Source organism: Ornithorhynchus anatinus, chromosome 5 (genome assembly GCF_004115215.2).
Source record: "Ornithorhynchus anatinus isolate Pmale09 chromosome 5, mOrnAna1.pri.v4, whole genome shotgun sequence".
NCBI lineage: Eukaryota > Metazoa > Chordata > Mammalia > Monotremata > Ornithorhynchidae > Ornithorhynchus > Ornithorhynchus anatinus.
Window position 1 is genome coordinate 38,805 of NC_041732.1, and position 26,151 is coordinate 64,955.

Sequence of the window (26,151 nt, forward strand, 5' to 3'; positions counted from 1 at the left end):
TTATGGGCTTGTGAGGTGGAGACTGGTGGTGCCATCTACAGTGATGGGAAAGTCGGAGGTAGGACAGGGTTTGTTCCTCCGTTTCCTCATCTGTAATACGGGAAATCAATTCCTATTATTCCTCCCTCTGAGACCGTGAACACCATTTGGGACAGGGTTTGTGTCTGACCACATCATCTCCTGACCTGAACGCCCCCCACCATACCATGTTCTCAGGCTCCTGAAAACACTCTGCCACCATTTCCCCCCCCCCCCGCCCAATCCCCTCACTGACCTGGCTCCTGAGCCCCCATAAACATCCACCCCCAGCACTCAGGTCCCCAAGGATATCCCCTGAGCTGGCAGGATCGGAAGGAGCACGTAGAGCAAGCCCTAATTCAAACCAGTTTTATTATTCAAAGTTAACATTTACAGGGAATTGGGGTGGGGGAAGAGCCTGGCCTGGGGGTTCACCAGCTATTTACAGGAGGGTCTGGGGGAACAGCAGCAAGGGATGGGCTGGAGAGGGGCTCAGCCCCCGGGAACCAGAGGCACAGTTTGAGTCAGAGCTGAACCTTCATTCCAACGTCTTCAGCATGAGCCTAGGGGAGAGAAGCAAAGGGTGGGGAGAGAGAGCGGGGAGTCAGAGCTTAACTCTACTCCACATGAGTCTGGGGGAGAGGATGCCCGAGGGCAAGGGAAAGAGCCAGGCGGAGGGTGAGGGGGAAGAGGAGGCGGGGGAGCGAGGGGTGCGAGCAATGGGGGAGGGGGTGGGGCTGCGGCTTTCAGTACCTGCATCGAGTGGTGGATCCAGTCCCGGAATTCACTGACTCTGGTGTAGACTCCGGGTTTCTGTGCCAGGGCACAGCCCATCCCCCAGCTGACAATCCCACACAGCCTCCAGCGCAGGGTCTGGGAGAGTGTGTCCTCACATACGAGGGGCCCCCCGCTGTCCCCCTGCCAGAGTGGGTGGGAGAGGAAACAAGTGGGCTGGGGGTGGGGCCTACAGGGCAGGGAGTAGGAGCAGGGACTAGGCTGGGGATGGGGCCAGTCATCAGTCAGCCAGTCTTGGGCCAATCCGTCAGTCAGTTGGATTTATTGAGGGCTGACTGCATGCGGAGCACTGTATTACGCGCTTGGGAGAGTACAAAATCACAGACACATTCCCTGCCCACAGCGAGCTTACTGGCCAGAGGGGGAGACAGACATTAACAGAATTAAATAAAATTATGGACATGTACATAAGTACTGCGGGGCTGGGAGGGGAGATGAATGCAGGGAGCAAGTCAAGGTGACACAGAAAGGAGTGGAAGAAAAGGAAAAGAGGGCTTAGTCAGGGAAGGCCTCTTGGAGGAGATGTGCCTTCAAAAAGGCTTTGAAGGTGGAAATTGCCTGTTGGATATGAAGATGGAAGGCATACAGGCCAGAGGCGGGATGTGGGCAAGGGGTCGGCGGCGAGATAGACGAGATCAAGGTAGAGTGAGAGGTTGGCATTAGAGCAGTCAAGTGGGTAGGCTGGGTTGTAGTAGGAAAGTAGCAAGGTGAAATAATAATAATAATTATGGTATTTAAGTGTTTACTATGTTCCAAGCACTGTTCTAAGTGCCGGGGTAGATACAAGGTAATTAGGTTATTCCACGTAGGGCCCTCAATCTTAATCCCCATTTTACAGATGAGGCACTGAGGCTCAGTGAGGCACAGAGAAGTTAAGTGGGTTGCTCCAGGTCACACAGCAGACAAGTGGCAGATGCGGATTAGAACCCATGTCCTCTGACTCCCAAGCCCATGCTCTTTCCACTAAGCCAAGCTGCTTCTCAAGTAGGAGGGGGAAAGGCTGCTGAGTGCTTTAAAGCCAATGGCAAGGAGTTTCTGTTTGGTGTGGAGGTAGACAGGCAACCACTGGAGGTACTGGAGAAGTGGGGAAACATGGCTGGGATGTTTTTGTAGAAAAATGATCCAGGTAGTAGAGTGAAGTATGGACCAGAGTGGGGAGAGACAGGAGGCCGGGAGGTCAGCAAGGAGGCTGATATGGTAATCTGGGGGGGGGGGGTTGGAATAAGTGCTTGGATTAACGGGGTGGCGGTTTGGTTGCAAAGAAAAGGGCAGATTTTAGCAATGTTGGAAAGGTCAAACCAACAGGATGAAGTGATGGATCGAATACGTGGGTTGAATGAGAGAGAGGAGTCAAGGATAACACCAAGGATAAGGCTTGTGAGACAAGAGGGATGGTGGTGCCGCCTCCAGTGAGAGGAAAGTGAGGGGAAGGACAGGGTTTAAGTGGGAAGATATGGAGTTCTGTTTTAGACATGTTAAATTTGAGGTGACAGCGGGATATCCAAGTAGAGATGTTCTGAAGGCAGGAAGACCTGCAAAACTGTAGTGAGGGAGAGGGTCCAGGGCTGGAGATGTAGATTTGGGACTCTGCATAGAGGTGGTAGTTGAAGCCATTGGAGTGAATGAGTTCTCCAAGGGAGTGGGTGTAGATGGAGAATAGAAGGGGACCCAGAACTGAACTTTGAGGGACACCCACAGTTGGGGAGTGAGAGGCAGAGGAGGAGCCCGTGAAAGAGACTGAGAACGAGCAGCCAGAGAGATAGGAGGAGAACCAGGACAGTGTCAGTGAAGCTGAGGTTGGATAATGTTTCCAGGGGGTGGTTGACAGCATCGAAGGCAGCCGAGAAGTCGAGGAAGATTAAGATGGAGTAGAGGCTGTTGGGTTTGGCAAGAAGGAGATCATCGGTGATCTCTGAGACGGCGGTTTCTGTGGAGTGAAGGGGACGGAAGCCGGTGAGCGGGGGCAAGAAAGCGGGTGAGTGGGGGGCACGGGCAGAGGCTGGGGGGCCACACCTGGCAGGCGTCGATGCCGCCCTCGGTGAAGCCGGCACACAGCATCTTGGGTTTGACCTGGGCCCCGTAGAAGCCCGGGCTGGTGCAGACTGCGTGGCTGAGGACCGGCACTCGAGCCTCCTGGAGCACGTCGGCCTGCTGTCCTGAGGATGGGGGTGGCGGTGAGTTGGGAGCACAGACCTCCACTCTGTGCCCACATCTGGGGGCAGGGCGAAGCAGCACCACCCCCGTCCCTTCCCCCAGCGGAGAGCTCACCATAATACTGAGTGTTCCCCCAGCCCGTCACGGTGCAGACTCTGCCCTCCTCCACAGACTGGCCGGCCGCAGGGAGACACACAGGCTGGATAAACTCTGCAGTTGGGGGAGGGGAGGAAGGCACACACTAACCTGAGCCCCCATCCGAGGGGTCCAGATCGGCCTGAGTCTCAGCCCAGAGTGGGCAGGGGGCACACCGACCTGAGCTTCCCCCCGGGGGGGTAGCCACACTGGCCCGTGCCCCAGTCAGGCATCCCCCCCCGCCACCCGCCTCGCCACCCCAACCTCCGGCCCCGGGCGCACCAGTCAAGGGCAAGGAGTCAGACAGGCGGACCAGGGCGATGTCATTGCTGCTCTCCTCGCTGTTGGGGTCCTGAAAGGGCCTGTAGCCGCCGTGGTAGACCACCGCCCGGACACCCAGCTCCAGGCCCTGCCCCGAGGTCTGTGTCACAGCCCCCGCCACCACTCGCCACCGAGCCAGAACCCGATTTCTCCTGGTGGGGGCGGGGGAGGGGATGAGGGAGGCTGTTCAGGGGAGGTGTCATGGGGATTCCCAACCCTACACCTCCCTCTTCCAGCGTTCTGGGATCTGCAGCTGTCCCCATCCCCCACCCATCCCACTCCCCACGCGTCCGCCTCCTCCCAAAGGGTCACTCACTCAGGGAAGCAGTGGGCAGCGGTCAGCACCCAGTCTCCGGCCAGCAGGGAGCCCCCACACAGGTGTGTCCCGTCATAGCGCAGACTCACCTGCCACGGCCAGCGGCCCAGGCTGGCATCCTGCCCGCCCACAATCCGGTCCACGGGCAGCTTTCGCCGACCACAGTCTAGAGGCACAAGTATCACATGGTACCCCGAGGGCTCGCGAGCGGGGCACAGTCGGTGACTCAGCCACAGTTGTGGCCAACCATCTGGCCACAGACGTAGCCACGGTTCACAACTTGGCCACAGATGTGGCCATAGGCAGCCAGGGGCACACACATATATACGCACACACATACACATGCATACAGGGACTCTCCAGGATGCAGGCAGAACTGTCCGCATTCCTGAGCATCTGTACACACAGACATCCCTTACACATCCAATATACAGACTCGTGGGTAGGCTTGGAATGAGAGATAGAAAAAGGAACCAAACCACATCCACTTACCAGGTAAGGACTCATTACATAAATCCATACATAGAGAGAGCCTTTGACTCCATGACACTCATGACAAAGCACCTCCATAGACACACTACCCCAGCCCCTCTCTCAGTCAGAGCCACAGCCCTTCAGCCCCATATGTGCAGGTGCCTTGTCATCCTCCAGGCTCATAGGAGCAGCCATTGATGGTGAAACTCAGCCAGGTGTGGGGATGTGTGCTTGGAAAGGCCAATATGGCTGCACTGCGTGCAAAAAAAAAGTGGATCCTTGGTGTTTACAAGGCCTAACGTTTTTGTCACTGTTGCCTCACTTTCTCTCAATCCTTACGAAGCTTCTGCTCCAAAAGAGCTGCTCGATCCTGGGCCATCGTGGGCCACCACGGGCAGGGCTGCTCTGCGACTCCTGGCTTTCAGCTGCAGTGCACCACTGTCAAAGGCTGGCGGTACTGTGTCACCCTCCTTGCTTTTGCTCTCCTGGTTTCCGCTCCAAATTCAGCAGCTTTTCAGATACCCGGCTGACATTCGTTCTCCTCCCTTGTGTCCCACCCAACACAGCTCTGCTGTGGTGAGTGTTGCTCAGAGGCTCGGAGACTCAGGGGGAGGTCGACCTCGGCCCCAGGACTGCGTGACCCTGCCCTGCCACTCGGCATCTAGTCTGGCCCATAAGCAACACCGGAGGCAGTGGTTGAGGAGGTGGCAAGGGGTTCTGGCACAAGGTCCAGGACCCTCAGCTGTGGAGGAGATGGGGCACCCTATGGCTTGGACACACACCTTTAGTTTTATCTGGCGCTCACTCCCCACCACCTCAGCTACCGCCACTGATGCCAGGCTCAGTCTCCCAGTCCCCCAGAGGAAGTGCTGGCCTTCTTAACTCAGTGTCTTTTTCTTTCTGTTTGCTTTTGGGGGTATTAAGCACTTACTATGTGCCTGGCACTGGGGTAGATTCAAGGTTGGACACAGTCCATGTCCCACACGGGGCTCTCAGTCTTAATGCTCATTTTAAAGGTGAGGTAACTGAAGCACAGAGAAGTTAATTGATTTGCCCAAGGTCACACAGCAGACCACTGGCAGAGCCGGGATTAGAACCCAGGTCCTCCTGAATCTCAGGCCTGTGTTCTACCACTAGGCCACACCACTTCTCTGTATTCTTCAGACTTATCGTTTGCCCTTCACTCCTGGCTGATTGGGCGAAGTAGTTTACCTTTGCATGTCTTCTTGGGTGTTTGGGTCTTTAGGCGGCAGTCAGTTGCAAACAGTCATTCTGTCATGACTGTTTCTAGGGCTTTGGATGATGCTCGAAGAGCAGTGAAGCTTATTCTCACATCTTCATCTGGCTCCCTGGTTGCACCATCCAGCGAGGCCGCATTGAACAAGTTGTATGGGACTGGCCTGATCTGCCTCACCCCATTGGTGATGGGGAATGGACCGGACAGGGCGACCTCGGCTCCGCCCCACCCAGCCGGGCCGTCAGGAACTTCTCAGGGCAGTCGGATGGACTGCACACATACACATGCACCCCCACCCACCGACCTCTACATATACCCCCAGGTACCCCCTCCGATCTCCTTCCCACATTTATCCCCAGAGTGAGGGTGCGCAGGAAGGGTCGGGGCCAGGAGTGGAGGGGGAGGCCCGGATGGCGGCTCCTACCTTGACAGAGAACAGCCAGGAAACGGCCAGCGGGACAGTCACTGCCGGGGGTGGGGGGTGAGGGGAGGGAGGCAGGGAGGTGAGCAAAGACTGGGGGCACCCACCCACAGCCTCACAACCCAGTCTGCCCCCACCTGCCAGCAGCCCCCAGTGGTCCCCATCCCAAGTCCCCCCAGGTCTCCCCTCACCACAGGGCCACGGCATCCAGCAGGCGCCCAGCAGTGGGCAGCCGCTCCTCATCCACACAGAAATATCCCGATGTGCCGTTGGAGCCGGATGTCCGGACGTCCAGCTCCTCGTGAGTCAATGCCCTGCAGGGGTGGGAACCGAGGGTCAGGACAGTGTCCCAGTCCCAGCCCTACCCCCAGCCCTGGCCCCATCCCTGGCCCTGTTACCTTATGAAACCCAGCCCCAGGTGAGTCGATGCCCAGCAGAGGTGGGGGGCAAGGCAGCACCGTCCCACCCCAACACCCCAAACCGGTCAGGCCCCATCCCCACTCCCACAACCCCTGCCGAGCCCCTGCCCCACCCCGGCCCCGCTACCTGGCGAAGCCCATCTCCTCACAGCCCAGGGCGGCCGCCCGCGCATTCAGTCGGGAGGAACACAGCAGCCGCCACTGCGCCTTGGCCGCATCGTACACTGCCAGGCGCAAGTCCCCGGTGCTGACCTGCACTGTGGGACCGGACCAGGGGTCAGAGGTCGGAGTGGGGCCCATAGGAAGTTATGGGGGGATGGGAGGGGAGCCAAGGCATTTGGGATGGGGGCCGCAGGCCCTGAGTTGGATGTTCAGTAAAGTGCCCTGCAAACAGTAAATGCTCAATAAATGGTACAGATTGATTGATGGTAACAGACACTCACCAGGATACAGCCCATCTCCTGAGCCAGGCAGCACCACAGCCACTGCAGAGAGATGGACACAGGTGAAAGGGAGGCCAGGGAGGGGGAGGCCCGGGAGGGCAGCATGAGGAGGGAGAGGCCTGGGAAGGAGAGGTCCAGGAGGGTGGCACGAGGAGGGGGAGGTCCAGGAGGGTGGCATGGGGAGGAAGAGCCCTGGGAGGAGGGGCGGTATAGGGAGGGTGGCATGGAGAGGGCAAGGGGAGGGGGAGGTGAAGGGAAGGTGAGGGAAAAGGAGTTTCAGGGGCCATGGGAGGAGGGAGGGGAGGCAGGGAACACGAGTCCAGGCTCTCACCGATGACCCAGCTCATGACTGCCACAGTAGCCAGCACCACGAGGACCCCGATGAAAACAGCCGTGATCCTGGGCGGTGACCACAGTCTCCCCGATGGCCGACCTAGGGTACACACCCAGTCCACCCTCCGACCCCGGTACCCCACACTCCTGACCCCCAGCCCCCTAGTCCCCAACCCCCAGATCTTGATTTCAAGGCCTATCACAGGCAACAAGACTACTGGGCCCAGGCTCCAGACCCCTCAGGCCCCCAGCCCTCCAGAACCCCAAACCCCGAGTCCCAAGGCCCCCAGCTCCTCAGGCCCCCAGCCCCTGCCAACACTTCAGAACTTTGTGTTCAGGTCTGGGAAGGTGAAGGCAGGAAGGAGAGGGGAGGGAAGGGGAGGATGGGGGGAGCAGCTATAGGCCTCTCCCCATCTCACTAGGGCCAATGGATACTCAAGGCCCCACCTCAGGGGAAGGAGAGGAAGGAAGTGGAAGTCAGGGAAGGGAGGGAGTTAAACAACCAAATGCACTGAGTAATTGCTATGTACTCTGGGTAGAAGTTTGTACTAAGCTCTTGGGAGAGTTAGTAGTCATGATCTCTGCCCTTGAGGAGATTATAATTTAGCTGGGGAGACAGATCTTAAAATACAGTATTAATACGGTGAAGTACACAAATGCTTAGGTGATGAAGAAGTGCTCAAGTGGCAATGGGAGAGGAAATAGGGTGGCGATATGAGAGATGAATCAAGGAAGGCCTCTTGGGAGAGGTAGAATTTCAGAAGACCCTAAAAGATGGGGAGAACAGCGGTCTACCAAATATGAAGGAGAGCTTCCCCTCCCCTTCAAAAGGGCCGGACGGATGTGGCGACCAGAGGGAAGGCACGAGCAAGAGAAGCAGCATGACCTAGTGGTTAAAGCACAGGCTTGGGAGTCCGAGGGCTGGATTCTAATCCTGGCTCTGCCATTTGTCTACTGTGTGACCTCAGACAAGTCACTTAACTTCTCTGAGCCTCAGTTACCTCATCTGTAAAATGGGGATTCATACCGTGAGCCCCATGGGACCATGAACTAGTCCAACCTGATCAGCTAGCCTCTACCTCAGCACTTACTATACTGCCTAGCACACAGTTGGTGCTTAACAATTACCATTAAAAAAAGAGCACAAGGTATAGGTGCCTCTAGAGGAATGGAGCAACTGAGCTGGGGTGTAGTGGGATGGGAGTGAGGATAAGTAGCGGGAAGACAGCTGATCCCCCTAAAGCCAATGGTTAAAAGTTTCTGCTTGATTTAGATATGGCTGGAAAACAGTTGGAGGTTTCTAAAGACAGAGGAAATGGGCTCAGAATGGAGGCTGAAGAACAGAATCAAGGCAGTGGAGTGCAGTATGGAATGGAGAGGGAAGAGGCTGGAGCATGGAGGTCTTGTAAGAAGGCTGATGTGGTAGTTGAGCCGGGGTACGGCAAAAAAACCGGACTATTGTGCTGGAGAGAAAAGGGTGGATTCTGGAGATGGTAAGGAAGCAGCAGCAAAATTTGATGACATTGAATATAAGGACTGAAAGAGAGAGAGGAGTCAAAGATAAGGCAGGGAACATATTATCAACTCTGTTATATTGTACTCTCCCAAACGCTTAGTACAGTATAGTGCGGATTCCCAGGAGGCCAGTCCAGTAAGGTCCGGCCCCAGGGCAGACCGCCCCCAACCCCTCCCTCCCTTCCGCACCTTCCCCCCCGCCCCCAACTTCTCCCCTTACTTCTCTTGCCCCTCTTTTCTCCTTTCTCCCTCCTTTCCCCCCCCACAAACTTTTCTCCCTTCCCCTTCCCTCTCTTCACCATCCCTTTCCCATCCTTCCCCCCTTAACTTTCTTCCCCCTTTCTCCCTTCTCCTTCCTTCCTTCCCTTCTCCATCTCTTTCCCACCTTCTCCTCTCACCTCTCTTGCTCCTCCTTTTCTCCCTTCTCCCTCCTTCCCTCCCCCTTCCCTCTCTTCTCTATCCCTTCCCTACCTTTCCCCCTTACCTCTCTTGCCTGTCTCCTTTCTCCCTCCTTCCCTCCCCCCAACTTCTTGTCTCCCTCCCCATTCCCTCTCTTCTCCCTCCCTCTGCCCTCTCTTCTCCATCTCTTTCTCCCCCTTATCTCTCTTGCCCCTCTTTTTATCCCTTCTCCCTCTTTCCCTCCCCCTTCCCACCCTTCTCCATCCCTTTCCCGCCCTTCTCCTCTTACCTCTCTTTTTCTCCCTTGATCCCCCTTCTTCCCTCCCCTCTTCTCTCTCTTCTCCTTCCCTTTCATTCATTCATTCATTCAATAATATTTATTGAGCGCTTACTATGTGCAGAGCACTGTACTAAGCACTTGGGATGAACAAGTCGGCAACAGATAGAGACAGTCCCTGCCGTTTGACGGGCTTACAGTCTAATCGGGGGAGACGGACAGACAAGAACAATGGCAATAAATAGAGTCAAGGGGAAGAACATCTCGTAAAAACAATGGCAACTAAATAGAATCGAGGCGATGTACAATTCATTAACAAATTCCCTTCCCCCTTTGCCTCTCATTCATTCCATTTTATTTGTTGAGCACTTACTGTGTGCAGTGCACTCTCTTCTCTCTCCACCTTTCTCTCTTCTCCCACCATTCCTCCCTCCCTGCTTATTGAGACTGTGAGCCCCACATGGGACAGGGACTATGTCCAACCCAATTTGCTTGTATCCACCCCCGTGCTTAGAACAGTGCCTGGCACATAGTGAGTGCTTAACAAATACCATTATTATTATTATAATGATCTGCACATAATAAGTGCTCAGTACATACAATTGATTGATTGATAATACCAAGCCTGATGGCTTGAGAGACAGGGAGGATGGTAGTGTTGCCAACAGTGATGGGAAAGTTAGGAGGGGAAGAGGATTTCAGAGAGCAGATGAAGAGTTCACTTTGGGATATGTTGAGCTTGACGTGCTGGCAGATATCCAGAAAGAGATTTCCCGGGAGGGGATGTTGCGATTTCACATGTGAAATTGCAGAGGATGAGATAGGTTGGGGTTAGATTTGGAAGCCATCCACATAGAGGGGGTAGTTGAGGCCATGAGAGAAGATGAGCACCACCCCGCCACCCGCCGCAAGGGAGCGGGTGAGAATGGAGACATGAAGGGGACCCAGAACTGAGCCTTGAGAGACCCCCCACAGTTATAGTGTGGGAAGCAGAGGAACTGTTGGCAAAAGAGACTGAGAGGGGGTGGTGAGAGAAGTAGGAGGAGAACCACAAGAGGAATGGCAGGGAAACCATTGGTATATAGTGTTTCCACCAGAAGGAGGTGGTTCACAGCATCACAGGCTGCCAAGAGGTCAAGGAGGATTAGGACAGCATATAGTCCATTAGATTTGGCAAGGAGGGGGCCACTGGTGGCTTTAAAGAGAGCAATTTCGACCAAGTGGGAGAATGGGGAAGCCAGATGGCAGAGGATGAGTAGAGGAGAAGTGGAGGCAGGGGCTGTAAATGGTGCCTTCTAGGAGTTTGAACAGGAATGTTAGAAGGGAATCAATCAATGTATTTACTGAGCATTCACCATATGCAGAACACTGTACTAAGCCCTTGGGAGAGTGCAGCAGAGTTGATAGACAAGTGCCCTGCCCATCAGGAGCCTACAGTCTAAATGCGAAGACAGACTTTAACATAAATAAATTACAGTTACATACATAAGTGCTGTGAGGCTGAGAGTAAGGTGAATATCGAGTGCTGAAAGGGTACAGATCTAAGTGCACAGATCTAGGAGATAGTAAAGAAGAAGGCATAGGGAGATAATAATAATAATAACGATGGCATTTTTTAGTTAAGTGCTCCCTATGTGTCAGGCAGTGTATTAAGGGCTGGGGTGGATAAAAGCAAATTGGGTTGGACACAGTCGCTGTCCCACTTGGGGCTCACAGTCTCAATCCCCATTTTACAGATGCGCTAACTGGAGCACAGAGAAGTGAAACAACTTGCCCAAGGTCACACAGCAGACAAGCAGTGGAGCCGAGATTAAAAACCACGACATTCTGACTCCCAGGCCCGTGTTGTATCCACTACACTGTGGTGCTTTTCAGTATTTGTTAAGTGCTTACCATGTGCCAAGCACTGTACTAAGCACTGCAGTGGATATAAGCAAATCAGGCTGGATACAGTCCCACAAGGGCCTCGCAGTCTTAATCCCCATTTTACAGATGAAGAAACTGAGGCACACAGAAGTGAAGTGACTTGCCCGAGGTCACAGAGCAGACAAGTGGAGGAGCCAGGATTAGAACCCATGACCTTCCATGACCTTCTGACTCCCAGGCCCGTGCTCTATCCACTATGCCATCTTGGACAAATATTTCATTTCTTATTATCCTAATTCAGCTATGGGCCAAGCAATGTACTAAGCACTGGGATAGGTACAAGATAATCAAGCCAGACACAGTCCCTGGCTCATGAGGGGTTCATGGTGTACGGGGAAGGGAGAACAGGTGTCAGATCCCCATTTTACACATGAGGAAATGGAGGCACAGAGAAGTTAAGTGGTTGTTCCGGGATTAGAACCCAGATCTTCTGACTCCCAGTCAGTGGAGGGGGTGAAGTGACGAGAGGTCTCCGTGGAGAGACAGGACAGATTTGTGGAGAGAAAGCGCGTGGGAATGAAGGCAGATGCGGTGGTTATGGGCCGTGAGTGGGATTTCGGTGCTGGTGAGGGTAGAGATTGTACAGCGACTGCTGAGGCTGAGGTCTGGCGTGTGTCCCCTAGTCGGTGACAGATCTGGTGGGGCAGAGCTGAGGAGCGAGAGGAAGCTGGTGGCTGGAAGGCCATTGAGAATGTCCACCTGGGCTGCTGGAGGACCCATGCCCAGGGTGGAGAAGGAGAGAAGGAATGTAACAGAGGCTTCCAAACTTCTCAGAAACCTGGAAGGGGTCATCGGAGGCAGTAGATGATGTTGCTAGTAATTGAAGTGGGAGGGAGGGATGGATGAGGTGGGCATCTGGGGAAGGTTAAAAGAGAGACAGAGGGGATGAGAACGTGAGAGAGCAACGCTGCAAGGCAAGAGGCAGGCCAACTCCTCCCCCTTTCCCAGTGAGACTGGAGAAGTGGGAAAAAGTGAAGCTGCTTCAGAGAGATGGAAGAAGGGGGCCTGGGGAGGGGGAGGGGTAGAGTCCCCTGCAGGGAGTCAAGCATGGGTGGGGGCCAAAAAGACCAGTGACTGGTCAGAAGCAGGGAGAGGATGAAGGGGAGACTGGTCTGCCCTCCCCACAGGAGGAGTAAGAGTTTTTTATTAAGCACTTACTGCAACTCAGAGCACTATATAAGCACTGGGAGAGAGTACACAAGTGGGAATTGGACAAGGGACCTCTGCTTCTCAGGAGGCTCACAACCTAAGGATGTAAATGGGGAGAAGGGCCTGGAGACAAACACATCAGGAGTGATGACAATGTTCCTTGGCACTCCTCCTCTCTGCCTCCCACCCCCTAACTGAGGGACTCCCTCAAGGCTTCCTTCAATTCTCCAGCTCCACCCATTGCCTTGGAGAAAACTCATTCACTCCCCGCCCCAGCCCGTCCCCACCCCCCCACCCCGGCTTCAACTTCCACCTCTACGCAAATGATTCCCAAATCTACCTCTCCAGTCCTGACCTCTCTCCTTCTCTGCAGTCTCACATTTCCTCCTGCCTTCAGAGTGGCTCTACAAAAATGTCTCGCCAACATCTCAAACTAAATATGTCCAAAATGGAATTCATTCATTAATTCACTCAATCGAATTTACTGAGAGCTTACTCTGTGCAGAGCACTGTACTAAGCACTTGAGAAAGTACAATTCAGCAATAGAGAAGCAGCATGGCTCAGTGGAAAGAGCACGGGCTTGGGAGTCAGAGGTCATGAGTTCGAATCCCGGCTCTGCCACTTGTCAGCTGTGTGACTGTGGGCAAGTCACTTAACTTCTCTGTGCCTCAGTTACCTCATCTGTAAAATGGGGATTAACTGTGAGCCTCACGTGGGACAACCTGATTACCCTGTATCTACCCCAGCGCTTAGAACAGTGCTCGGCACAAAGTAAGCGCTTAACAAATACCAACATTATTATTAGAGACAACCCCTGCCCACAATGAGCTCCTCATCTTCCTACCCAAACCTGCCCCCCCATTCTTTCCCATAACTGTAGACACCACCACAATCCTCCCTGCCTCACAAGCCCATCCTCAACTCATCTCTCTCATTCAGCTCACATATTCTATCTGTCGAGGATTCCTTACAGTTGTACCTTCACGTTGTCGCTAAAATCCACCCTTTCCTCTCCTCTCCATCTATGCTGCTACTATGCTGGTCCAAGAACTTATTATATAATAATAATAGTAATAATGGTATCTGTTAAGCACTTAACTCTGTGCCAGGCACTGTACTAAGTGCTGGGGTGGATAAAAGCAGATCGAATTGGACACAGTCCCTGCCCCACGTAGGGCTCAAAGTCTCAATCCCCACTTGACAGATGAGGGAACTGAGGCCAGAGAAGTGAAGTGACCTGCCCAAGGTCACACAGTAGACAAGTGACAGAGTCAGGATTAGAACCCATGACCTTCTGACTCCCAGGCCCTTGTTCTATCCACTACGTCATGCCACTTCTCTATATCCCACTAAGACTACTACATCGGCCTCCTTGCTGACCTCCCTGCTTCTCCCCACTCCAGTCTTACTTCACTCTCCTGTCCAGATCATTTTTTCTGAAAAGCCATTCAGTTCTCCTCTTCCCATTCCTCAAGACCCTCTAATGGTTTCCCATCCACCTCCAGATCAAACAGAAACTCCTTACCCTCAGAACTGAAGCACTCAACCAGCTTACCCTCTCCTATCTTACCTTGATGATTTCCTACTCCATCCCAGCACACTCACTTGGCTCCTCCAACGCCAACCTATTCACTGTACCTCGATCTCATCTATCTCGCTGCCGATCCCTCGCCAACATCCTGCCTTTAGTCTGGAACGCCCTCCCCCTTCATATCTAATAATAAATGTGATTGACTGATATCTGACAGGTACCACTCTCCCCACCTTCAAAGCCTTATTAAAATCACATCGCCTCCAAGAAGCCTTCCCTGACTAAGTCCTCATCTCCCCTAGTCCCTCTCCCTTCTACGTCACCTATCCCCTTAGAACTGTTACCTTTTAAGGGTTTGATATTCACCCCACCCTCAGCCCCACGGTACTTTTGGACATATCCATAATGTATTTTAAAGTCTGTCTCTCCCTGTAGACTGTAAGCTCCTTGTGGATAGGGAACCTGTCTACCAACTCTGTTGTACTGAACTCTCCCAAGTGCTTACTACAGTGCTCTGTTAGTCCGGTGCTCCAAACCCAGTCAATCAGTCAAGCAGTGGTATTTATAATGGTATTTACTGAGCACTGACTATGTACAGAGCACTACAGTAAGCATTTGGAAGAGTAGGCTACAACAGAATTAGCAGATACGTTCCCTGCTCATAATGAGCTTACAGTCTAGAGGAAGTAGTCAGGGAGAGGGTGAGAGGATCAGTCCATCAGGACCTTGGCAAGAGGGGTGGTAGGAGTTAGTGTTTAATAAATACCACTGATTGATTTACACAGTCAAAAACAACACAGACAAATACACACAATAAAGGCAAAAACCAGCAGGATGCCGTGGCTGAAGGAGCTGAACGTCAGGCTCGGAGTTGGAGGCCCAGGCAGCCTCCAGTGCTTGGCAGCATTTGGCTGGGATTGTGAGGCAGGTCAGGGAGAGGGGAATGGATGGAGGGGGAAAGGAGGAGGAGGAGGACTAGGACATCCATTTGTCTGTCAATCAATGAGTGGCATTTATTGAGTGCTTACTGTGTACAGAGCACTGTTTTAAGTGCTTGGGAGAGTGCAAGACAATAGAGTTGATAGGCACTATCCCTGCCCTGACCTTACAGTCCAGAGGGAGAGAGAAAGATACTAAAATAAATTCCAGAAAGAGGAAGTAGCAGAGGATATAAGGATATATACGTGAGTGCTGTGGGGCTGAAGGTGGGATGAATATCAAGTACTTAAGGGGTAGAAATCCAAGTGCATAGGCAACACAGAACACAGAAGGGAAGGCAAATAATCAATTGATCGTATTTATTCAGCATTTACTGTGTGCAAAGCCCTGCACTAAGCACTTGGGAGAATACAATATCCAGAGTTGGCAGAAATTCTCCCTACCCACAAGGAGCTTACAGCCTAGAGAAAGAAACAGACATTAAAATTAATATCTTGTAGTTTAAAGAGGGAGACAGGTATTAATTTCAGTCAAATCAACTTTTAAATGAATTATGGATGCATACATAAGGGCTGTGGGGCTGAGGGTGGGGTGAATAAAGGGTATCAATCCAAGTGCAATGGTGAAGCAGAGGAAAGAGGGAAATGGGGATAAGGGTTTAGTTGGGGGAGGCCTCTGGGAGAAGATGTGATTTTAAGAAGGCTCTGAAGGAGGTTAGAGTGATGGTCTGTCAGAGGTGAAGAGGGAGAGAGTTCCAGGTCAGAGGTGTGAGATGGAGGAGGGCTTGGTGCAAGATAGAGATTGAGGGCCAAGCAGCAGTTTGGCTCTGGAAGAGTCAAGTGAGCAAATAGGGAAACTGAGGACGTAGGGAAGACCTCTAGAAGGAGATGTGATTTTAATAAGGCTTTTGAAAGCTTCCCCTCCAGACTGTAGCTCGTTACGAGCAGGGAGCCTGTCTGTTATATTATATTCTCCCAAGCACTTGGTACACTGCTCTGCACAAACTAAGCGCTCAGTAAATATGATCGATTGATTAAAGGTGGGGAGGGCGATCGTCTGCTGTATATAAAGGGGGAGGGAGTTTCAGGCCAGGGGGGAGGATGTGGGTAGGGATTGGCAGCAAAGTAGGTGATATTGAGGTATAGTGAGTAGGCTGATATTAGAGGAGCGAAGTGTGTGGCCTGGGTTGTAATATGAGTTCAGCGAGGTCAGGTAGGAAGTGGGGAGCTGATGGTGGGGGTTTATGTTTGATGGGCAACCACTTAAGGTTTTCAAGAAGTAAGGAGATGTGGACCACCTGTCTGTCCTTTCCCCAACTTTTAGTCACTTGCCCATGCCTCGTGGTCCAGTCTGAGAATCATCATCACCATCATCATCATCATCATGGTATTTGTGCCATTTGTCATTTCGTACCAAGCAGTGTGTTCAGCACCAGGTAGATATAAGACGATTAGATCAACCACAGACCCTGTTCCATAAGGAACTCCCAGTTTAAGCAAAAGAACAGAATCCTCATTTCAAAGATGAAAAAACTGAGATGAAGAGCAGTTAAGTGATTTGTCCAAGATCACACAGCAGACAAGTGGATGGGGTTGGAATTAGAATCCAGGTCTCCTAACTCTCAGTTCTGTGCTCTTTCTACTGAACCTTGCTGCCTCGGTCTGTCTGGGCATGTGGGTGCACTTAATTCACTCTGGTACTTATTCTCCCCCCCCCCCCCCCGCAGCCTCCCACAGAAACTCCTAGCTGCTCCAGGATGAAACACAGTCCTAGGCAGGGTGAGGGTGGGGGGCTGGGGCCTCAGCTGCACAAGGTCCAGTGGCAGACTGGTTAATGGTTAATGGATGGAGGAGACCAAAGGGGACAGAGCTAAAGGCCCTGGGGGTGTTGGGAGAGACCCATAAGGTCATGAAATACTAGGTGGCCAATCGAGGGAGGGGAAGCAGGATCAAAGGGCCAGGGGGGGTTAGGCCAGGGGAGGACACATAAGCAGGGAAGTACAAAGTGTGTGTGGGGGGTGTCAAGGGAAGGAAGTGCGTGGGGGGGGGTGTCGTGGGGAGGGGAAGCGGCAAGGGAGGGAAGACAGGTAAGAGAAGGTACCAAAGGCCAGCTGGTGGCGGGGGGGGGGGGCGGGAGCGGGGGGGGGGGGGGGGGGGGGGGGGGGGGGGGGGGGGGGGGGCTGGAGGGGAACAGACAAGTAGGGAAGTATCAAGGGGGTGGTCGGGGTCAGGCTGGAGGGGATAAACAGGCAGGTAAATTCCAAGGAGGAGGTCAGGGTTTGAGCCTTTGAGAGGACGGACGGGGGTAAAGGGGCAAATGGGGCTGGCACTGTCAGGTGCTGCCCGCAGGGTCCCGCAGACTTTTGTGCCACCTTTCTACACCTTTTGCGTGCTGAGAACCTCCCACAGCAAGCTCTCTATGCATGGACTTACATATCCAGATATTTTAAGCACTAACTCATATCGAATCCATTCCTATCGAGATTACGTCAATGGCTGTCTCCCAGGCTAGACTGTAAACTCCTTCAGGGCATGGATCTTTAGTACTAACTTTAGTGCAGAGTACTGGACTAAGCTCTTGGGAGAGAAAAAAATGATTGATCGCAGCAGGAAACATCAGCGAGTCCAACGAGGTCAACGTAGCTTCAGAGACAGCTTTCCTTGAGGGGAGAGTCAAGGACCAAGAAGGGAGAGCCAGGGGCTTGGATGGTCCATACTGATTTACTGGGGGAGAATCAAAAAAGGGCGGAGGGAGTTAGGTGGTTCACGCTGGGTCACTGAAGGGAAAACCAGGGATGGGGAGGGGAGAGTCAGAAATGTTGAGTGGACGGTGGGTCAGTGGGGGTAAAGAGTCAAGAATACAGGGATGGAGAGAGGAGAGCTAAGAGTGTTGGGTGGTTCCTTCGGACTCTGAGGGGTGCCCGGAGTTGTCACGGGGGTCACTGTGAAGACGAGACCCTGGACCGGACGGGCGTGGGGAGACAGACAGCGGGGGGGGGGGGAGGAGAAGCAGGGAGCAAGCAGTGGGGGGAGGGGGTGGACACACTCACTGTCCTTCCTGGCCATGGCCCGCTGTTGGTTAATGATTCCGGGAGCGAACGGTGGGGCAGAACGGCCAGGGGAGCCGCCAGAGGGGCCTAGGGAGTGGGGGGGCACTGAGTCAGGAGGGCGCGGTGCCTCGGGCGCAGCTCGCCGGCCTCCCTCCCGAGCCGTCCAGCCGTCGTCAGCCTTTGCCAGTGCTTTCGGTCACCTCGGACAAGGACACGGTTTACAGGCTGGGCAGAGGGGCTGAACGGGGGCCCGGACATTTGGGTCCGCAGAGGGGAACGGGACCAGGGGGGGGAGGGGACGGGACCACCGGGGGGACAGGACGACGGCGGGGACGGAGTAGATCCGGCTGGAGGGGAGCGGACGGTGAGGGAGCGGGAGTGGCTGCGGGGGGTGAGGAGGAGGAGGACGGGGCCGTCTGGGGGGGGTGGGGAAGGAGCTGGCCTCGGGGCTTTGCAAGGGCGCGGAGGGCTGCGGGGTCCTTACCGACGAGCGCCCGGAGGGGCCTGGATCCCGCGTCCTAGGGGACCATCGGGGCCGGCGGAGAAACATGGTGGTCAGCCGGCGGGGCCTGGGGGGGCTGGGGAGGGCGAGCTCGGGCCGGGCAGGGCAAGGCAAGGGTAAGGCAAGGCAAGGCAGGCAGGGCAGGGCAGGGCAGGGCAGTACGGGCAGACAGGCCCGCGCGGTTGGGGGCTTTGCACACCGACTCACCTGAGCAGGAGGGCCGGGCGGAGGAAGGGGCGGGAGGGGGAGGGCCTGTCCCGAGGCCCAATGGGGACGGATGCTGCCCGAGGGCGTGGGGGAGGGGTGACCGGACAGGGAGGTGGGAGGCATCAGCGATTGGGTCTAGTTATTGTTAGAGTGCACTCTCCCAGGCGCTTAGTGCAGTGCTCTGCACTCCGTCGGCGCTCGATAGAAACGATTAAACTGAATGGAAAGTGTGTCTGTCCGTGAGAACGTGCTTGTGCACACAGCTGGGCAGGTGTCACACCCCGCCGTGTTCTCCGAGAGGGCTACTCGTGTTTGCCGGCGCCAGGCCTGGGCGGGCGATTGGTGAGGGGCCGGTGCCCGAGTTCGGCTGTGGGGGCGAGGGAGCCGGTGCCTCTGAGTTTCAGCTGTCAGGGCGATGGGATCGGTGGCCCCGAATTCTGGCTGTGGGGGCCAGGGAGCCGACGTCCCCGAGTTCCATCAGGGTGACGATGGGGTCAGTGGCCCGGTTCCCGGAGCAAAGTCTCCGTCTCCCTCCCGACCCGGGCTTCCCCGGGGCCTCCGACCAGACCTGAGAGCTTCCTCCCAAGCGGTTATAAAGTCCCAGACACAAATAGGCCTCTCTGACCCGTTGGCCCTGCGCAGCCTGCAAGCACCCATCCTGCCCCAGCCACTGCCCACTTAGCTCACCTCCCGCCCGCAGCGCCAACAGCTCCACACGGGAGTGGCCGAAGGTGTGCGTCCCCGACACAGGGTGTGAGTGTCTATCCGTGTGTTTTCCCTTTGCGCCTAGGACTCAGTGGACACGAGCCCAGTCCCATCTCCCCGTCCCAAGCCGCACTTCACTTCCGCTCTCTGCCCTTCTCATTCCCCCAACTCCGCACAGAGAGAGTCAGATAGACAGACACAGAGTAGACACAAACCCACACTCACCGCCCCCCGCCACCCCAAATAGAATTAAACTCGCACGGAGACCCTGACAGCCTCGCCCCCACCCTCCAGGCCCAGCCCGCACCGCCATCGACGCTGACTGCGGGGAGACGGAGATCCGGGCCGGTCCGGTCCAAGAGTCTTTATTTTCCCCGGCCAAGTCCGCCCATTGGGGCTGGGCCAGGGCCAGGTCAAGGGCTGGAGTCCCGCAAGAAGGAGCGGGGCCGGGGGGCGGGCTGGGGCTGGCGGAGGCGGGGTCGAGACCAGGCCCTGAGAGGGGGGCCGGGCCCGGGGCGGGGCCAAGATAAAGGTGCGGGAACGGAATCGGGCAGAAGGCGGGGCCAGCGGCGAGTTTGGTTCTCTCGGAGGCGGGGGGAGGCTCGAACGGACCCAGGTGTCCTATGGCAAGTCGCCAGGCTGTCCCTGCGGCCCGTGGGGCGGGGGGCTGGGCCTGGGTGACCCGAGGCGGGCTCAGCGGGCCGGGGGCAGTGCTGGCCGGGCTGAGTGGGTGCGTGCGTGTCGGAACGGGCGCGTGGTGCAAATCAGTGCGGGGGGTGGCCGGGGGAGGGTGGGGGGGAGGGGACGGGCAGGGGCAGGGGACGGGCAGGGAAGGGCGAAGAGGGAAGGGGAAGGGAAGGGGAAGGGCGGGACCTGTCGCCCCCTCCCCGGCTCGACCCGGCCCGACCCGGGGAGGCAGCGAAAGCGGCAGCGTATTGCTTTTCCATCATGCATTGTGGACGGGGCGGCAGGGTCTTCAGGCCCCGGTTAATTAGAACGAAGAACTTATGCGGCGCCCACCTCCCTTCCCCTCCTCTCCTCTCCCCTTCCCTCCCGGCTCCCCCGACCAGGGCTGGGGACGCTCCCTTGATCCGAGGCGAGGGAGGCACACAGACTCCCTCCCGTCTCCGGAGCCGGGGTCTGAGGATTAGAAGAGAGCCAGGGGTCATTTCAGGAGCCAGGCATCCCCCACCCCACTCCCCACACAACCCGCCCCCAGCTTCCCCAGCCTCCTGTCTGGCTTACCCTGAGCTATTCAGCCACCTGCACGCCTGTGCAGTTATCTTTGCTCTCCGACGTGATAGCTAGGTACTCCGAGCTGTGGGGCCCAGAGGTCAAATGTCAGCGGTCACGGATTACCGCACGGCCCCCCTCGCCCGCCGGGCTTCTATCCTATCTCCCCTGACCCCACTCACGCATTCTCCTGAGCGGCAGCCTCAGTGGCAGCGGCGATCTTCTTATAGCAATACACCATCTCGGCCGCCAGCCAGATGGTCAACACGACGATGAGCACGTACATCATGATCTCCGACACGATGGACGCCGTGTCCCTGTTGGCTGTGGGGTCGGGGGGGGCCAGGGGGGTCAGGGGGGCCGGGGCATGCAGGGGGGACGGGGCAGGAGCGGAGGGGCATCTGGGAGGGTCGGTGAGGGCACCAGAGGGGCCAGGGTCAGGACCGGGCCACACTCAACCCGCCAGGTGACCCCATCCTCCGACCCCCAGTCCGAACGTGGAGACCCCGGGGCAGTGAGAACAGGCAGGCTGAATGAGCACACAGAGGGAGGGACGGGGAAAGAACCAAAGACACACGGACGTAGTCATCCAGGCTGGCCACGTGGGCAGAGGCGGCAGGCCCATGAGTGACTGCTCCCTCCTCCCCACAGCTCCCACCGTGCCCAGTCCGAGCTATCGCCGACAGCGGCGCTGGGGCGGATGCTGGATGCCGTCCTCGCATCCAACTCCTGGTTAGGACTGAACCATTCAACCCCCCAAAGTCATCTCTCTCTCCACCCCTGACTCTCCACCAGGGACCCAGCACGGACCATCCAGCACTCCTGACCATCTCCTCTCCATCCCTGACTCTTCCCCAGTGATCTAGTCAGCGTGGCTCAGTGGAAAGAGCACGGGCTTTGGAGTCAGGGCTCATGGGTTCGAATCCCAGCTCTGCCACTTGTTGGCTGTGTGACTGTGGGCAAGTCACTTAACTTCTCTGTGCCTCAGTTCCCTCATCTGTAAAATGGGGATTAAGACTGTGAGCCCGACGTGGGACAACCTGATTCCCCTGTGTTTACCCCAGCGCTTAGAACAGTGCTCGGCACATAGTAAGCACTTAACAAATACCAACATTATTATTATTATCTGTCATAGCCCATCCAACACCCCTGACTCTCCCCCAGTGAGCCACCATGGAACATCCAACACCCCTGATTCTTCCCTCACTATCTCTGATTCTCCCCCACTGACTCAGCAAGGACCACCCAACAGCCCTGACTCTTCCCCAGTATGAACCACCCAACACAACAGCTCCCCCAGTGACCTAGCGTGGGCCACCCAACACCCCTGACTCTCCTCCAGTGACCCAGCACAGAAGCTCATTCAGGGACTTGTCCAAACCTTTCTGGGACCTGCTGATGTCCCTGGATACTAAGATCTCTGTGGGACAGATTCCCTGAGCTCACTTCCCCTCTGCACTAGGGGATTGTATTGTACCTATACTAACACTTAGCCCAGTGGTTGGTCCATAGTATGCATTTAACAGATACTATTATTACTGTTATCATTAATAGTAGTAATAATAAATGATGGGTATTTGTTAACACTTACTATGGGCCAAGCCACTGTTCTAAGTGCTGGGATAGATATAAGGTAATAAGATTGTCCCACATGGGGCTCACAGTCTTAATTCCCATTTTTACAGGATGAGGTAACTGGCAGGGCACAGAGAAGTTAAGTGACTTGCCCAAGTCACACAGCTGACAAGTGGTGGAGCTGGATTAGAACCCACAACCTCTGACTCCCCAAGCCCATGCTCTTTTCAGTAAGCCATGCTGCTTATTACTAGGGGAAGAAATGTTTTCAGCTGTCTGTTCTGTGCCTGCCCTCCCTCCAGTCCTAGAAGAGACCCCTTTGTCTACTGGGGAGGGATTTGGGGAACTGCAATCCCAGGGTCCAACCCCTTCTTTGTTCTGCGAAGTCCAACCCTGCCCATCAGCCTGTCCTCTCTCGGAGGCAGCTCCAGCCCCCCGGTCGACCCAAAGGGGGCCTTCTCCTGTCCCCTCTGGGCTCCCTCCTGCCCTGCCTGAACCTGCTGAAGAGAGGCCAGCCAGGGGCCAGGGAGCAGGGGGATCACGGCGCCCGAGCGTAAACAGAGCTGGACAGATGGAATGCCACAGACTGGGAGGGCGGAAAGCAACAGACAGGAAAGGCGGGTGGGTGGAGTGCCAGCGTGGGCCCTGGGCCAGGGCAGGTAGGTGGCCGGGGGGTTGGAGGTGGGGGGCAGGGAATCAGCAGGCCGACCCGGGGGGAGGCGGAGGCCAACGGGCCTCTGTGGCATGGGCTAACCTTTGTCCACCACCTCCAGGTGGACCCTTTTGGTGATGTCGTGTTGAACTCGTAGTTTGTCGAAGAACAGCAGGCGGTAGACGTGGCACTCGTAGTCGCCCGAGTGGTTGTAGGTGACGTTGGTGATGAAGATGGATAAATCCTGCAGGTCGCGGCCCCCGCGGCTTCCGTTCCAGACCACGCGGCCCTCGAACCGCTCATCCTCCTCCAACTGCAGGACCTCGTTCTCGTAGCGCAGAATCTGTGGGCCCAACTGCTGGCCGCTGCCCCTGGCCCCGCTGCCCCCGGCCCCGCTGCCCCCTCCCACCCAACTCCCGACCGCTGCCTTCCTCCTCGCCCCTGACCCCTCTGCAGGCTCCCACCCACACCCTGATGGCAGCTGCCCTCCTTCCTTTGACGACCTCGCTGTGCTCCCTCCCTTGTTGTCCCCTGCCCAGGCCCCAACCCTCTCTCCTCCAGGCCCCACTGCTCCTTGAGTCCACTGCCCACTGCCTCTCCCCTATGGCCTCGCTGTCTCCCTGCCCCCGGGCCCACTTCCCCCTCCCCCTGAGCCCCTGCCACCCCCCCACTCCCTTCTCCAGCCCCGTTTGCCCTTCCTCCCTCCTCCCCCAGCCAACAGCCCCACCATCTCCGACCCCCAAACCCCAAGCCCACTACCCTCCCAACAAGCCAACGGCCCCACTTCCCTCTCCCACCAGCCCCGCTCCCCCACCTTCTGCCACATCGCCCCATGCTGTGTCCCACCTTGACAAACTCTTCCGTCCCCTTCTGGCGGAAGGTCCACTCTGTGAAGGTCTCGGCCACCGTCTCGCTGCGCCGCTTGCAGGAGATGCACAGGATCTTGAACGTCATCCCGTACACGGCCTCAGTCTCCGAGTCCACCTCCACGCAGCCCCCTGGACCGCAGCCACTGGGACGAGGGGGAGGGGGAGGTCACCGGAGCCCGGGTGGGGGGCCGCGGGGCAGGGAGAGGGGTTTCTTCCTGGAGCCTTTCCCATATGAAGGAGATTGCAGTCGGCCTCCGTGTGTCTGAGTGTGTGTGTGTTTGTGTGTTCTTGGAGCTCCGTGTCTAAATGCGTGTGTGTGACTGTTTTTAAGTGTAAGTGTGTGTTGGAATGGTGTGTTTGTGTTTGTGTGTGTGTCCTTGGGTCTCTGTGTTTGTGTCTACGTGTGAATGCGTGGTTGTTGTGAGTTTATGCACACCCGTGAATATGTGTGTGTGTGTCTGCTCCAGGAGTTGGGGTCTCTGGTTGTGGAGATGGAGATTGTCTAACAGATTCCAGAGCGACCATTGACTCCTGGGCCTGACGGCCTAGTCCAGCCTTTTGCCTCTCTGCTAACTTGTCCCCGACTCCCCAAGACTCCTGGGGGTGGGGGTGGGGAGGGATGCGGTAAAGCTCCCTTAACAGAATCAGTGGGCAGGGCCGCGTCCCGATCCCGCCTGAGCTCGAATCCGTCCCGCGCTTTCCCGCTCACCGTGTCCCCTCGCCCTCCGGTGTCCCCCCGCAACACCCGAGCGCCCGGAAGATCCGGAACCGGATTTCTCCTTCCCGGGCTCCGGCTCTGCGGATTCGCCTGCATCCGCGGGAGCGGCGCAGAAAATCCGGCCTGGAGTTTCAACTCCTGCCCCCGGGGCACCGGCAGGAAAGAATCTAAACTGGATTCTCGTCCTCCCGCGGAGATCAAAGACACATCATTCTCGGGCCCCGCTCATCGAGGAAGCCCTCGTGACTTCCTTAGGTCCTCGTCGACCCCCCCCAGGTCTTGACTCACCACCCTTCAAGGTTCTTGCTGACGTCCCCAACTCCTCGCTACCATCACAAACTCCCCGCTGACCCCTAGGTCCTCGCCGGCCGCCCCCCCCTCCAGGTTCTCGCTAACCCCCAAACTCCCCGCTGATCCCTGGGTCCTAACTGACTGCCCCCCCCCCCACCCCGAGGTTCTCGCTGACCCTCCTAACTCCCTGTTGACCCCTAGGTCCTCGTTAACTGCCCCCCCAGGTAATCGCTGACCTCCAGGGCCACGCTGACCTCCCCCCCACCCCCGCGACCGGTTCTTAATCACCCCCAGGTCCTGGCAGTCCACCTCTTCCCCCTCCTCCCCACCTTACTCACCTAGCGCGGTGACCACCAGCAGCCCCAGCCACGGGTCCATGGCTGGGGGGGCCCGGGTCGGCAGGCTCAGCAGGGCAGCCGGTCCGGTCCTGTCCTGTCCTGTCCTGTCCTGGGCGCTCGGCACGGCGCCGCCCCCGGCCCGGTATTAATAGCCCCGGGAAGGAGGGAGGCGGCGGCGGCGGCGGCGGCGGCGGCGGCGGCGTGGAATGTCCCCGGGAGTCACCCGAGCGGCCAAGGCGGCGGTCAGCGGCGCAGCTGCTCCGGCTCCGGTTCCGGACCCGAAGGACAAACCCTCCGGCAGAGTGTGTGTGTGTGTGTGTGTGTGTGTGAGTGTGAGTGTGTGTGTGAGTGTGTGTGTTTGTGCCGGGGGGGGGGGACGGGCCCCCCCGCTCCGGTTACCGGGGGGCGCTCAGCCCCGGACCCCAGCGTCCGGGCATCCCAGCCTGCACCAGCTTTGTCATGGCTTCGGCCCCCAACCCGGAGCTCCGCGCCCCCCCCCCCCGGCCCGGCACCCCCCCAGCCCGCTCGCCTCTCGGCCGGCCCGGCAGCGCGGGCCAGATGTGGAGGCGGAGTCGGGCTTGCGGGCGAGCGGGCGGGCGGGCGGGCGGGGGGCTCGGAAGTCTGGGTCCCCGGGTTGGTGGCTCCTTCTCCTGCGCACTGCAGCGGGCGGGGGATGAATCAGAGCCGCGGGCCAGGGGTGAGGGGGCGCGGGGGGGGAGGGGGAGGGAGGCGGGGGACCGCGGCGGGGGCTCGGGGGGCGGGGGGGGGGGCCGGCTCTGCTGATGCACTGCAGCAAGCGTCCAGACTCCCCTCCGTTCGCCCCGCCCATCTTCCCCGGCCTCCGCTCTGCTCTCCACCCCCCACTGCTGCTCGCTCCGCCCCCCATCTTCCCCGCCCTCCTTCTGCTCCCCCCCTCCCGCTGCTGCTCGCTCCGCCTCCCCCAGCTTCCCCGCCTTGCGCTCCCCCATCTTCCCCGTTCCCCTCTTTCCCCCACCCCCGCCGCCTGCTCGCTCCGCCATCTCTCCGACCCTCCCCCTGCACCCCCCACTCTCCCGAGCCCTGTCTATTGCCCTCCCGTCAATGCCCCCCCTTCCACCCTCAGCCTAGGAGTAGGACCCCTGGGTCCTGAGCCTGGGAGCTGACGTTGGGGAGGATGACACCAGTCGGCTAGTCCTTCTGCTCCCGTCTCTCTACTGCTCAAACCCTTCA

General features: G+C 57.0%; 2 protein-coding genes across 2 annotated transcripts; both read right to left on the reverse strand.

Annotated features, from left to right (window-relative positions):
• Positions 1–371: 371 nt before the first annotated feature.
• On the reverse strand, positions 372–18,548 carry HPN (hepsin). Its single transcript, XM_029065298.2, has 12 exons — positions 18,337–18,548; positions 7,065–7,166; positions 6,734–6,775; positions 6,418–6,547; positions 6,063–6,185; positions 5,875–5,915; positions 3,740–3,905; positions 3,385–3,575; positions 3,082–3,177; positions 2,827–2,969; positions 772–936; positions 372–581 (listed from the first exon to the last, which is right to left on the reverse strand). The coding sequence occupies exons 2-12, from the start codon at positions 7,078–7,080 to the stop codon at positions 543–545; spliced, it is 1,152 nt and encodes a 383-aa protein (XP_028921131.1). The 5' UTR covers positions 7,081–7,166; positions 18,337–18,548; the 3' UTR covers positions 372–542.
• A 1,547-nt stretch (positions 18,549–20,095) lies between these two features.
• SCN1B (sodium voltage-gated channel beta subunit 1) lies at positions 20,096–25,308 on the reverse strand. The gene is made up of 6 exons (XM_029065343.2): positions 24,943–25,308; positions 23,573–23,738; positions 22,829–23,069; positions 20,682–20,823; positions 20,512–20,584; positions 20,096–20,406 (listed from the first exon to the last, which is right to left on the reverse strand). The coding sequence occupies exons 2-5, from the start codon at positions 23,678–23,680 to the stop codon at positions 20,518–20,520; spliced, it is 558 nt and encodes a 185-aa protein (XP_028921176.1). The 5' UTR covers positions 23,681–23,738; positions 24,943–25,308; the 3' UTR covers positions 20,096–20,406; positions 20,512–20,517.
• Between the last annotated feature and the right edge of the window lie 843 nt (positions 25,309–26,151).